The sequence below is a fragment of the Leuciscus leuciscus genome, assembly GCF_965113295.1.
Source record: "Leuciscus leuciscus genome assembly, chromosome: 18".
Taxonomy (NCBI): domain Eukaryota; kingdom Metazoa; phylum Chordata; class Actinopteri; order Cypriniformes; family Leuciscidae; genus Leuciscus; species Leuciscus leuciscus.
In genome coordinates this window covers 5064468-5078189 of record NC_138742.1, presented here as the reverse complement: position 1 = coordinate 5078189, position 13722 = coordinate 5064468, and the positions used below count along the sequence as shown (strand labels likewise).

The following is a 13722-nucleotide window of genomic DNA, read 5'->3' as shown; positions in this document are numbered from 1 at the left end:
TTAATTAATGAAAACTATTTTTAAAAGTTAGTTAACAATAACAGCACTGCTAATAGTGTTTGTTTTTAATTCTATTTACCTTTAATTTATTTAATTTTAGTTTTGTAATTGTAGCACAGTAACATTACTTGCAACATTTTTAATTTAAGTTTTTCATCTATATTTTTATTTTACGTTATTATTATTAGCTTTATTTCAATTACAATTATAATTTCTTTTAATACTTTTTGTTTTACTTAACAAAACAACACTGGTTGAAAATAAAATTATGCCTTTGTAAGTAAATTTGTTGTAATTAGTGCTGTCAAATCGATTAATCACCATTAATCACATCTAACAAAAGTTTGTAAATATATATATATATATTATATATTCATACATTTACACATTTTTTAGATGTGATTAATTGTGATTAATCGATTTGACAGCACTAATATTTATATTCTCTCTAAAAGTATTTGTGAACAGCTTTAAATAGGTGTTGCATATAAATAAAGATGAATTATTAATAATAAATCAAGGTCTTGTCTATTTAATAAATAAAAACAAATATGCATATATATATACACACTGATGCAGGTTTATGTGATTGTTGAGCATTAATTTACATTTACATTTAGTCATTTAATGACCTGCTGTGACAGATCCCCAGTCAGTGTGTGGAGGGCCAGGTGTTCAGCGCCGCTCCGGTGTACAGTCCAGGAAAACACACCGTCAAAAACAAGAGCTGCACCATCAGCACAAACCTCTCCGAACTGGGCGAATACGACAAGGTTATCATCCCAAAGAGAGCCAGAACCTCCAAGAAAACACAGGATGGTAGTTTATACATCATCTACACCAGCAATCCTGCTGAAATATACAATATGTATTTCAATAAGCAAGAACCACTGTTCAAAGTTTGTTTTTTTATTCAGCATGGATGCATTAAATTGATCAAAAGTGACAGTAAAGACATTTATTAAGTTACTAAAGATTTCTATTTCAAATAAATATTAATATTAATCAGAATTAGTCATATTAGAACAATTTCTGAATGATCATGTGACACTGAAGACTGGAGTAATGATGCTGAAAATTCAGCTTTGATCACAGGAATAAATTACAGTTTAACATATATGCACATAGAAAGCAGCTATTTTACATTCTAATAATTTTTTTTTTTTTTTTACTGTATTTTTGGTCAAATAAATGCAGCCTTGGTGAGCAGAAGAGTTAAAAAAACATAAATAATACTTACCAACCCCAAACTTTTGTACGCTAAGCAACTTACAATTGCAGGAACATCCATTGAAGGAAATTTGTGACATGACTGCTTTATTTTAAGTAAAAACAACCTTATTTTGTTCCAGCAGGACAAACCAAAGGAAAAGCCCAGAAGCTCAAGTGCAATTACTGTGACAAAGTGTTTACCAAGAACTTTGACCTCCAGCAGCACATAAGAAGGTAAGTGATACGATTTATATCAGGGGTCTAAAAATCATGATAGTTCACCCAAAAATGAATATTCTGTCAGTAATTACTCACCCTCATGTTGTTCCAACCCCGTAAGACTTTCGTTCATCTTCAGAACACAAATTAAGATATTTTTGATGAAATCTGAGAGCTGTCTCACTCCTCCATAGGCTTCTAGGTAATTGAAACTTGCCGGCTCAGAAAGTTAAAGACATAGTTTAAAATAGTCAAAGTGACTACAGTGGCTCAACCTTGAGTTTATCAAGCGACGAGAATACTTTTTGTGCGCAAAAACCAAACAGAAATAATGACAGCGCAGCGCTTCTGGGTTGTACGTCAGAACGGAGGCTCACTATTGGCCAGCATCACACACATGACCATCGTCGGCCAATAGTGAGCCTATGTTCTGACGTACAACCCAGAAGCGCTGCGCTGTTACACTAAATGAACTCACTCAGAGGAACACAGAAGAAAATGAAGAGTTGAATAAAGTCGTTATTTTTGTTTGTTTTTTGCGCACAAAAAGTATTCTCGTCGATTGATGAACTCAAGGTTGAGCCACTGTAGTCACTTGGACTATTTTAAACATTGTCTTTACTAACTTTCTGGGCTGGCAAGTTTCAATTACATAGCGGCCAATGAAGGAGTGAGACAGCTCTCAGATTTAATCAACAATATCTTAATTTGTGTTCTGAAGATGAACGAAAGTCTTACGGGGTTGGAACAACATGAGGGTGAATAATTACTGACAGAATTTTCATTTCTGGGTGAACTAACGCTTTAACGGCATGAAATTCAAATGTTTTGATGCTAAAAACCCCCGTGAAGCATAAACAGAGCTGTAGTGACGCTGTCCTCGTCCTCTCTGCAGTCACACGGGTGAGAAGCCGTTTCAGTGTATCGTGTGCGGCCGAGCCTTTGCTCAGAAGTCTAACGTGAAGAAACACATGCAGACGCACAAGGTTTGGCCCGCTGGGGTTCACAGCACCGCCTCTAGGATGCCCATCACTGTCCGTGTGCTTCCTCTCAACAACCACCAAAACTCACAGCCGACGGAGGAAGAGGAGCACGAGCAAGGTGAGATAAGACCAGCCAGTCCACAGGGCTACTAAGCCTCAAGTGTGGACTTAATGTTCCAATTTAAAGTCAAGTCACCTTCATTTATACAGCGCTTTTAACAATATGGACTGTTTCAAAGCGGCTTTACAGTGATAATAGGAAATTACAGTAACAGAGATTGTTTGGCTTTACAGCAGCTCTAGTATAAAGTTATTGTCCAGCTAAAGTTAGTTTTGATTGATTCACTTCCGTCGCAAAGATCATTAGTTATTAACTTAGGGGCCGCTAACACGACACCGCTCTAACATAAAACTGTTAGCGCGCTCCGGCCACTCATCCGCATGACAACAGTGTCTGGCAGCTTGAGAACGCAAACCTTGAAACAGGTTCCCAAGTGCAAGTGGTGAAACATTTTGAAAAACATTATCATCTCTGCGTAAACTTCAAAAACGTGAATCTGTGAGAACGCTGACGGCGTGCACATGCATATTACGTGTCTAGTCTATAGGTGTGCGTATTTGAATATATATGTGCGCAGGGGTGTGTCTTTCTTTACATATTGACCTCAACTAATTACTCCTCTGGCCTTAAAAATTCATAATACAGAATTTGTTGTCGCTTCCGCGTATCAGTGTGAACTGGAATCATTTCGATAACGTTTTATTTTAGTTGACACTTCAGGACTGCGTTGTTGTCGTGTCCAGGCGCAGGTCCTTCATCAGATCTGGAGTGTGTGTGTGTGTGTGTGTGTGTGTCCAGGCGCAGGTCCTTCATCAGATCTGGAGTGTGTTTGTGTGTGTGTCCAGGCGCAGGTCCATCAGATCTGGAGTGTGTTTGTGTGTGTGTCCAGGCGCAGGTCCATCAGATCTGGAGTGTGTGTGTGTGTGTCCAGGCGCAGGTCCTTCATCAGATCTGGAGTGTGTGTGTGTGTGTCCAGGCGCAGGTCCTTCATCAGATCTGGAGTGTGTTTGTGTGTGTGTCCAGGCGCAGGTCCATCAGATCTGGAGTGTGTGTGTGTGTGTCCAGGCGCAGGTCCTTCATCAGATCTGGAGTGTGTGTGTGTGTGTCCAGGCGCAGGTCCTTCATCAGATCTGGAGTGTGTGTGTGTGTGTCCAGGCGCAGGTCCTTCATCAGATCTGGAGTGTGTGTGTGTGTGTGTGTGTGTGTGTGTGTGTGTGTGTGTGTGTGTGTGTGTGTCCAGACGCAGGTCCTTCATCAGATCTGGATCCGGCGGACTGCGGTAAACCTCTGGATAAACAGAGAGACTAATATTAGCGTAGACGCCATTCTTCTTATGATGAAACGAGTACATCAGGATTTATGGGAAGTGTTCCCGGTTAAAGTCCCCCTGTAGTCAATCATTTTATCTCTTAAAACTCTCTTAAATCTTTTGATCTATTTCCAATAAGTTTTAGTTATTTGTGGGCAGGACTAGTGTCAATTTTGTCAAGTCAAGTCAAGTCACCTTTATTTATATAGCGCTTTTAACAATACAGATTGTATCAAAGCAGCTTCACATTGATAACATGAAAATAATACAACAAAGTTTGTTTCTAGAAGAAAATTGCATCATCGTCCACCCATAATAAGGCAGATCAATAATATTGTTGAATATTAAATGTCCCCAACTAAGCAAGCCAAAAGCCAAGGCAACAGTGGCAAGGAACCAAAACTCCATCAGGTGACAGAATGGAGAAAAAAAACCTTGGGAGAACCCAGTCTCAGTCGCTCAGTTCTCCTCTGGCCAACGAGCGAACAGTGTATGATTATGATCCAGGCAGCGTTACAGGTCAGAAGTCAGATTGGTCGTGCCGATGAGGCCTTCACAGGGCTGATGAGGCTGGCACTTCAGGATGCGTCATGGTTAGGTCCAGGTGCAGATTCACCATCTGATCTGGATACAGCCGAGGTCCACCTCACTTCAGGAAACGGAGAGTCTTGTTGACCCTTCAGGACTGCATTGTCGTCGCGTTCAGGCGCTGGTCCTTCTTCAGATCTGGATACGGCCTGGATCCGACGGACTGCGGTAAACCTCGGTATAAACAGAGAGACTAATATTAGCGTAGACGCCATTCTTCTTATGATGTAACGAGTACATCAGGATTTATGGGAAGTGTTCCCGGGTTCCGGTTGGCCTAATCTATGCAGCCTAATATGGAATTATAGAAGTCTATATAATGTGTTATGTGTATGCTAGTTTTGTCAACGAAATCTATAACGAAAAATGTTCGTTGACGACCTTTCTTCCATGACTAAGACGAGTTGTTAACGAGACGACACCGTCTTTAAACGATAACTGTGACTATATCAACATGCAATATCATTGAAGAAACAAGACGAGAGTAAAATGTAGTTAAAAAAATCTAAACTTTATCAAAATCTCTTTGTTTTTGTCGAATACAAAGAGGAGGAAAAAAAATAAGCAAGCTGGAGTTTATCAGTCTCCATTTAAGATTTTGTGCATAAAGTCCCCCTGTAGTCAATCATTTTATTCCTTAATACTCATCTTTGATCATCAAAATTATATATTTAAATGTTTTTTCCTTGAAAAAAAAGTCTTCATGCCTTAAAATATCTTACGCCCTTGCCTCATTTAGTATACGAGGTTCTATGAATATGCAAATGAGCCCCGCCTCCACTCACTCAGAGATCCACTGGTTGACGATCACACGTTGATCTGATTGGTTACAAGGTAGTTTGTGACGTCAGAAACACCAGCGATTTCAAAGCGTGTGTTTGAGACTGTCTTTGGTTCACTGCAGTTTTAAGCAGAAAATACTCAGCAATGCTGTCGACTTATGAATTTACACATGATTAGTCTTAAAGCATATTAAAAACACCACATAGACACATAAACAACATTAAAAAGCTGGATTTTCACCACAGGGGGACTTTAAAGTCAGAGCTTACGAATGGCTGGTGCAACAACTCTACCTAGTACTCTTTGAGAGGACCTTGCTTGTTTTCATTTGATGTGAAAAAAACTTCACTAAACATGATCTGTAGTGCATCTACTATCCAATAAATTGCAATAAACATTGTGCTTTTTTGATATGAAACAAAGGCTTAGCTTCCAAATTCACTTTACTGTACCTGATGTACAGTCAAACCAAAAATTATTCAGACACCAGATAAAAATTTTTTTACTAGTGGGTGCAGGACACTATAGTTCATTTATGTAAGTGAGGAGAGCAAAATAAAGTAAACTGGGACATATTATACCCAAATATTCTTCATATAGCGACTGCCAGTAACATTTATTAAAATTTGGGACCAAAAATGATTCAGACACTTTGAGCTGATCATGTTTTGCTGAAGTGTTTTGTCTTTAATTGCTAATGCTCTTTTTACACACAGACTGAACAAAATGAAGCATTGCTTGGTGATTGTTTGAGCTAAACTGGTATTATGTAATTGTGTAGTTAAATGTAACATCTGACAGATATTCATCATAATTCATCAGTGAGAGTCTAACAGAAGGACGGACAAAACCAGTCAAATATCAACTGATTTGATAACTCATATTTTATTACTATTTTCTATAGCGAATAAACTGCGATAATGTGAGAAATGTTGAAACTGTCTGAATAAATTTTGGTTTGACTGTATATCCAAATGAATCGATACAGAATCAAACTAAATAGCGATCGGGATTAAATCGTAACTTTGTGAATGGAATCGTTAGATTTGTGTCAATACCCAGTGCTCTGAAATGATATAAAGTCTGGCCTGGTCTTTAGCCATCGAAGAGCCGGACGCTGAGGTCCAGGAGACGGAGGAGAAGCAGAGCGACGGGACGAACACGAACAAGCAGATCATCCTCATCGACAGCTCATATCAGTGCCAGTTCTGCTCCGACAAGTTCAGCACATACTTCCAGCTGAAGTCCCACATGACCCAGCACAAAAACGAGCAGGTACCACATCTGTCAATTACAATTACAGACAGGTCAAAATATTAAATATCAACCAAATTTACACCGCAAAAATAATTTTCTTACTTGTTTTCCATTGAAAATGAGATGATTCAACTTGAGAAGCAAAATATATAATTTTTTCTAACCTTATTATAGCATTTTTTTATGCTTTCAGCAGAAATCTACTGAAGAATAACAAACAACTAAAGATGTATTCTCTGAAAACTTGTTATTAGCATATCTAAGACAGTTTTGCTTTTCAGGTAAATTTATCTTGTTTTAAGGATGCTTTTAAAAATATACTGTTCTCTAGCATTAAAAGTTTGGGGTCAGTAACATTTCTTTTGGAAGAAATTAATACTTTTATTCAGCAAGGATACATTAAATTGATCAAAAAGACATTTATAATGTTACAAAAGATTCTATTTCAAATAAATGCTGTTCTTTTGGACTTTCTGTTCTTCAAAGAATCATGAAAACAAATGTTTCCACTAAAATATGAAGCAGCAAAACTGTTTTCAACACTGATAATGATCATAAATGTTTCTTGATCATCATATTAGAGTGATTTCTGAAGGATCATGTGACACTGAAGACTGGAGTAATGATGCTGAAAATTCAGCTTTGATCACAGGAATAAATTACATTTTACTGTATATTCACATAGAAAACAGTTATTTTAAATTGTTATAATATTTCACAATTACTACTGTATTTTTGGTCAAATAAATGCAGCCTTAGTGAGCAAAAACATAACAATTTTTATTGTTTATTTCTTTAAGAAATTATGCAATGTTTTTTTAAACTGAAGATATATTCCCAGAAAATATTTTACAATAAGATCCCATTAGTTCATCTCAATGAATGCATTAACTAACAATGGTTACCTGTGGGTACACAGGTGTACCGCTGTGTGGTGAAGAGCTGCTCTCAGACCTTCCAGAAGCTGGATCAGTTTCTGGAGCACATCCACACACACCAGGAGCACCTGACGTACCGCTGTCACCAGTGCAGTAAAGTCTTCCCGTCGCTCTTCGAGCTCGGCCTTCACCAGTACTCACACAGCTTCTGTCCGCAACAGAACCAGCGCAAGGAGACCAACTACTACAGGTCAGACACGCAACACCAGCAGGAATCAGGAACACAGGAAAAACACACTGGCTACGACATGCAACCAAATAATCCTTTAAGCCTTAATGTAAACACCTTAATTGATCCGATTGGAATTTCGATTGGATTGAAAGGGATGGTTTATTCCTTTTCTAATCCGATCGAGAGAACATGTAAACACTTGATCGGATTGAAAACCGAAACTGAAAGGACCGTGCAATGACGTAGAAATAGTGTAATGATATATGACACGAGCTGTTGAATAAAGTGTCGTATAAATGAGTGTCCTGTCATTAAAAAATTCTCCATTCTACTCTAAAAAGTGCAGCAGGACAACGGCCCACCAGTCCTTGTTTCGGACTCTCATCCACAGACGACTGGTTTTGGGCATTTTTAATTGCGTGATAAAATATAAGCAGCACAGCACAGCGGTTCATTTGCTCATATACTCCAAATAATGACCAGAAATGGATAAATATTAAGTCTGCAGTTTAAAACAAATAAAGAAGCAATGTAGGAGAATGGTTATTATGCGCAAACATCGGGAAACTCTGTACACTCACCTAAAGGATTATTAGGAACACCATACTAATACTGTGTTTGACCCCCTTTCGCCTTCAGAACTGCCTTAATTCTACGTGGCATTGATTCAACAAGGTGCTGAAAGCATTCTTTAGAAATGTTGGCCCATATTGATAGGATAGCATCTTGCAGTTGATGGAGATTTGTGGGATGCACATCTAGGGCACGAAGCTCCCGTTCCACCACATCCCAAAGATGCTCTATTGGGTTGAGATCTGGTGACTGTGGGGGCCATTTTAGTACAGTGAACTCACTGTCATGTTCAAGAAACCAATTTGAAATGATTCGAGCTTTGTGACATGGTGCATTATCCTGCTGGAAGTAGCCATCAGAGGATGGGTACATGGTGGTCATAAAGGGATGGACATGGTCAGAAACAATGCTCAGGTAGGCCGTGGCATTTAAACGATGCCCAATTGGCACTAAGGGGCCTAAAGTGTGCCAAGAAAACATCCCCCACACCATTACACCACCACCACCAGCCTGCACAGTGGTAACAAGGCATGATGGATCCATGTTCTCATTCTGTTTACGCCAAATTCTGACTCTACCATCTGAATGTCTCAACAGAAACCGAGACTCATCAGACCAGGCAAAATTTTTCCAGTCTTCAACTGTCCAATTTTGGTGAGCTTGTGCAAATTGTAGCCTCTTTTTCCTATTTGTAGTGGAGATGAGTGGTACCCGGTGGGGTCTTCTGCTGTTGTAGCCCATCCGCCTCAAGGTTGTGCGTGTTGTGGCTTCACAAATGCTTTGCTGCATACCTCGGTTGTAACGAGTGGTTATTTCAGTCAAAGTTGCTCTTCTATCAGCTTGAATCAGTCGGCCCATTCTCCTCTGACCTCTAGCATCAACAAGGCATTTTCGCCCACAGGACTGCCGCATACTGGATGTTTTTCCCTTTTCACACCATTCTTTGTAAACCCTAGAAATGGTTGTGCGTGAAAATCCCAGTAACTGAGCAGATTGTGAAATACTCAGACCGGCCCGTCTGGCACCAACAACCATGCCACGCTCAAAATTGCTTAAATCACCTTTCTTTCCCATTCTGACATTCAGTTTGGAGTTCAGGAGATTGTCTTGACCAGGACCACACCCCTAAATGCATTGAAGCAACTGCCATGTGATTGGTTGATTAGATAATTACATTAATGAGAAATTGAACAGGTGTTCCTAATAATCCTTTAGGTGAGTGTATATTAATGCAGTGTGCGCATGTCAAAAAATCTATCCCGATCTGAAGCTTGTGACATATAAATGCGCACATGTTTAGCGTTCATGTAAACACTACATTCAGATTCATCAGTCGGAATGAATTCGGTCCGATTGAAACAAAAGTTGTGCATGTAAACGTAGCCACTGTTCTTCCTCAGTATTTTTGTCTCATTTTCCGGTACAAACATCCAAACATTCATAAAGTCCCCCTGTAGTCGATCATTTTATCCCTTAAAACTCATCACCAAAATTACATTTTTAAATGTTTTTTTTCCTTGAAAAAAATTCTTCATGCCCTAAAATATCTTGAGTGTAACTCGACACCCTTGCCTCCTTTAGTATACGCGGTTCTATGAATATGCAAATTTGGCCCCGCCTCCACTCACTCAGCTCAGAGATCCACTCGTTGACGATCACACGTTGATCTGATTGGTCTTATGATCCGACTTATGAATTTACACATGGTTTGTCTTAAAGCATATTAAAAACACCACAAAGACACATAAACAACATTAAAAACTGGATTTTCACCACAGGGGGACTTAAAATAAAGACACATTTCCTTGAAATGACTAATCTTGTTTAAAAAAAAAAAAAAAAAAAAAAACCTTTTGCCAGGTTCAGACTACACGATCAGCCCGATGTGGGCACGATCCGCCTGACGTTGGGTGTTGTGGTGATTCTCATGCCTGTGCGATTTCGCCAATCCTATAAAATCATTACAAATCGCACCATACGACATTTTTTTTTTGTTCATCCCTTCATGATGGCTTTGACCAATAGGAGCACAGAAGCTCTTCTGTTCACAGCTTTCTGGCAGCCATAGTTAGGTACACCTTCCCAGATATTAATATTAGGGCCTCATCTGGGCCATCTATGGTACATTTTGCTCAATTCTGGCAGCGGCAAAGGTCACATAGGCCACACACATCAAGCTGGTTTTAGTGTGAGTTGTGGCTTGATGTTTGTGGCCCAGATGAGGCCCGGTTATGTATGCTATTGCCAGCCACACTCAGGTTGAGTCATTGCCGTCATTCATCATAGAAGAGATGTGGGAGATGTGGGCCACAACTGGGTCAGATGTTATTCGCTATCTGGGATGTTTCTTGTCCATGACACACCAAACCACATAATCTGCCAAAGTGAGAATCGTAACAGACATTAATATCGTTTAGTCTGAACCCGGCATTAAGAGAGTTTGTGCTTAAACCGAGAACAAAAATCTGCCAATGGTGTCAGAAAAATCCACTAAACTCAAAGAGAAAACGAGTTTATATTTCTGAGCCCAATGACAGATATTTGTTCTTGTTTTAAACACAAACTCACTTCATTTGGATTTTTCAGAAAACAAGACTAATATCTAATTTAGCTTCTCAAGTACATCCTGAGAAAATGAAAGATGAAAATACTGAGGAAAATATATATTTTTTCAGTGCATTACCCAATTTGAATATCAATAAAAACTTTTCATCATGTAGTTTTATTTTATTTTATATAAAATAAGAATGTATGGATCAGCTTTAATGCACTTATCAAAATAACTGGTAACACTTTACAATACGGTCTCAATTGTTAACATTAGTTAATGTATTAACTAGCATGTTCTTACAGCATTAATGTTAGTTAATAAAAATGAGTAGGAAATTTCATTCAGCAAATATGGCGACAGCAGTGATGATAGTTTATAATGAAGTGTTTTAAACTCAGATCTTCAACTGCTCCTGTTTGAACTGGTTGTTTTTGTGTTCAGATGTATGAAGTGTCAGAGTAAATACTCCACTCAAGAAGCTCTGGAACAGCATCTGCTGAACGCCACACACAACTACCCCTGTCCACACTGCATGAAGGTACTCTATATACTACAGTTACAGTTTTCATCTTCATTTTATCTAAAGTCTTTTGTAATTATGTTATGTGCCGTTGCTCTTTTATATATATATTTTTTATATATATTTCTATTTATTTTTAATTTATTTGATTTTATTTCAGTTTGTTTTAGTAATTTTAATACTTCAGTTTAAGTTTTATATTGTTCTTTTTTAAAAATATTTCTATTTATTTATTTCATTTCATTTCAGTTTGTTTTAGTACTATTAGCCTAATACTTCAGTTTAAGTTTTATATTATTTTTTTGAATATTTCTATTTATTTGTGTAATTTATTTAATTTCAGTTTGTTTTAGTAATATTATTACTTAAGTTTTATATTATTATTTTTTGAATATTTCTATTTATTTATAATTTATTTTATTTCAGTTTGTTTTAGTAATTTGAAAACTTCAGTTTAAGTTTTTTTTTTAAGTTTTATTTATTTAATATTCATATTTTATTTCAGCTTTATTTCAGGTAATGACAATTATTTGTAATAGTTTTAATATTATTCATACACTTATAGTATTTATTAATACTTTGAATTAGCTTTTTTTAACATTTTATTTTATTTTTAGTAATTTTCTGTACTTTTTAAGTTTAAGTTTTTCAATATACATATTATATTTCAGTTTTATTTAAATTAATGAAAATTATTTTAATACTTTCAGTTTTAAACTAGTATTAATTACTTTTTTGAATTAGCTTTTATTTTGGTAATTTCAGTTTTTGTAGTTTTGTTTTGTCCTTTTGTCATTTTTATTATTATTTTTAGTTTATTTTTATTTCTATTTCAGTTTTAGTAATTTTAGTACTTCAGCTTAAACGTATTTTAGTTAGTTGCAAAGGCAACATTTAAAATGTTTGATCTAATATACCTGTTTTATTTTAGCTTTATTTCAGTTAACTTCTTTGAATAGTTTTAGTTTAAGATTTAGTCCACATTAGCTGAACGTTTCTGTGAACAGAATCACACTGAAGAATGGAGAATCGATGTCAGTGTGTTTGTATGCCGCAGGTGTTTCCGTGCGAGAGGTATTTCCGGAGGCATCTCTCCACTCACGGTGTCGGCGGCAAATTCAAGTGTCAGATCTGTAAAAAGTTCTTCAAAACCGAGCACTACCTCAAACTACACACACAGATCCACTCAGGTGTGACGCTTTATTTGGTGGAAATGTCCTTTACTCTTTAATGCAGTTTTATTGTTATGTAGCTAGTTATATGATTTGTATATGAATTGCATCAGAAATGATTAATTGCCCCTAGTATGCTTTTTCAGATATGACCTTTCATGCAGTGTGTAATAATAATGCTGTTTGTGAATGTAAAAAGTCTGCAGATTTCAAAGATCAATAAGCTGTAAGCGGTCTATCAATCAGACTGAGCCATCTGACCAATCAGAGCAGAGTAGACCAATCACAACAGACTGAGTCATCTGACCAATCGAGCAGAGTAGACCAATCACAACAGACTGGGCCATCTGACCAATCAGAGCAGAGTAGACCAATCACAACAGACTGAGTCATCTGACCAATCGAGCAGAGTAGACCAATCACAACAGACTGAGTCATCTGACCAATCAGAGCAGAGTAGACCAATCACAACAGACTGAGTCATCTGACCAATCGAGCAGAGTAGACCAATCACAACAGACTGAGTGAGTCATCTGACCAATCAGAGCAGAGTAGACCAATCACAACAGACTGAGTCATGTGTACAAACAAGTAAATGAATGAATCTGCTTTGCTGGAGTATCTGATGAATTCCAGTGAGGTTAAGCGAGGTGTTCTCGTTCTGCAGGGGAGAAGCCGTATAAATGCTCCGTCTGCGAGGCCACGTTCAACAGGAAGGACAAAGTGAAGAGGCACATGCTGATTCACGAACCCTTCAAGAAGTACAAGTGTCCCTTCAGGTGAGTGACAGGTGTCAGATCAGCACAGAGATCATCAGTCGCATGTGAACGTTGCATTATTTCTATTGTGTTTCCTCTGCAGGACTCATGTGGGCTGCACCAAAGAGTTTAACAGGCCGGACAAACTCAAAGCTCATATTCTCTCTCATTCAGGTGAGGATGAGCAAGTCTCAAATCTGAACATGAATATATATGCCCCTGTATGAGTTCTGGTCTCATATTTTTCTTATATAGTTAAGTAATATATCACACGAGTGCAAATGTGATACTGATTTTATTCGACAGTTTAATAAATAAGAAATTAATACTGTTATATTTTAGACACAATATTGTCTGTTTTTGCTCACTTTTGCCAACGAAAATATTGCCTATAAAGCCAGGGCAGAAGTGTGTGTCCCAGAGCAACACACAGCGGTGCAGTTTGAGCGAATCACTCGGGTGAATCAATGATTCAATGACTCATTCATAACGAGAGCCATTTCCATAATTCCTGAACGAATCAGCCGTTTAAACAAAACAGATGAATGATTCAATGACTCCTGTGTTTAGACATTTACCACCACCTACTGGCAGCTTTAGATTCTTACAGTATTTAGAGTATAATT

The 13722-nt window shown here is 37.6% G+C and overlaps 1 protein-coding gene and 1 long non-coding RNA gene across 3 annotated transcripts in view; both read left to right on the top strand.

Annotated features, from left to right (window-relative positions):
* Window positions 1–13722, top strand: part of znf341 (zinc finger protein 341) — a 41300-nt gene that overhangs the window by 9133 nt on the left and 18445 nt on the right. The window contains exons 6-14 of one of the 2 annotated variants that reach the window (XM_082145561.1): window positions 645–819; window positions 1356–1446; window positions 2327–2532; window positions 6255–6430; window positions 7332–7540; window positions 11088–11184; window positions 12224–12356; window positions 13006–13117; window positions 13200–13270. In XM_082145561.1, coding sequence (XP_082001687.1) covers window positions 645–819; window positions 1356–1446; window positions 2327–2532; window positions 6255–6430; window positions 7332–7540; window positions 11088–11184; window positions 12224–12356; window positions 13006–13117; window positions 13200–13270 — 1270 coding nt within the window. Of the gene's footprint in view, window positions 1–644; window positions 820–1352; window positions 1447–2326; window positions 2533–6254; window positions 6431–7331; window positions 7541–11087; window positions 11185–12223; window positions 12357–13005; window positions 13118–13199; window positions 13271–13722 lie in introns of both variants that reach the window. The other variant, XM_082145560.1, reaches the window with a different exon arrangement.
* Window positions 2539–4136, top strand: LOC309481024. The gene is made up of 2 exons (XR_014199851.1): window positions 2539–3224; window positions 3327–4136. It is a non-coding gene; the product is annotated as an uncharacterized lncRNA (long non-coding RNA).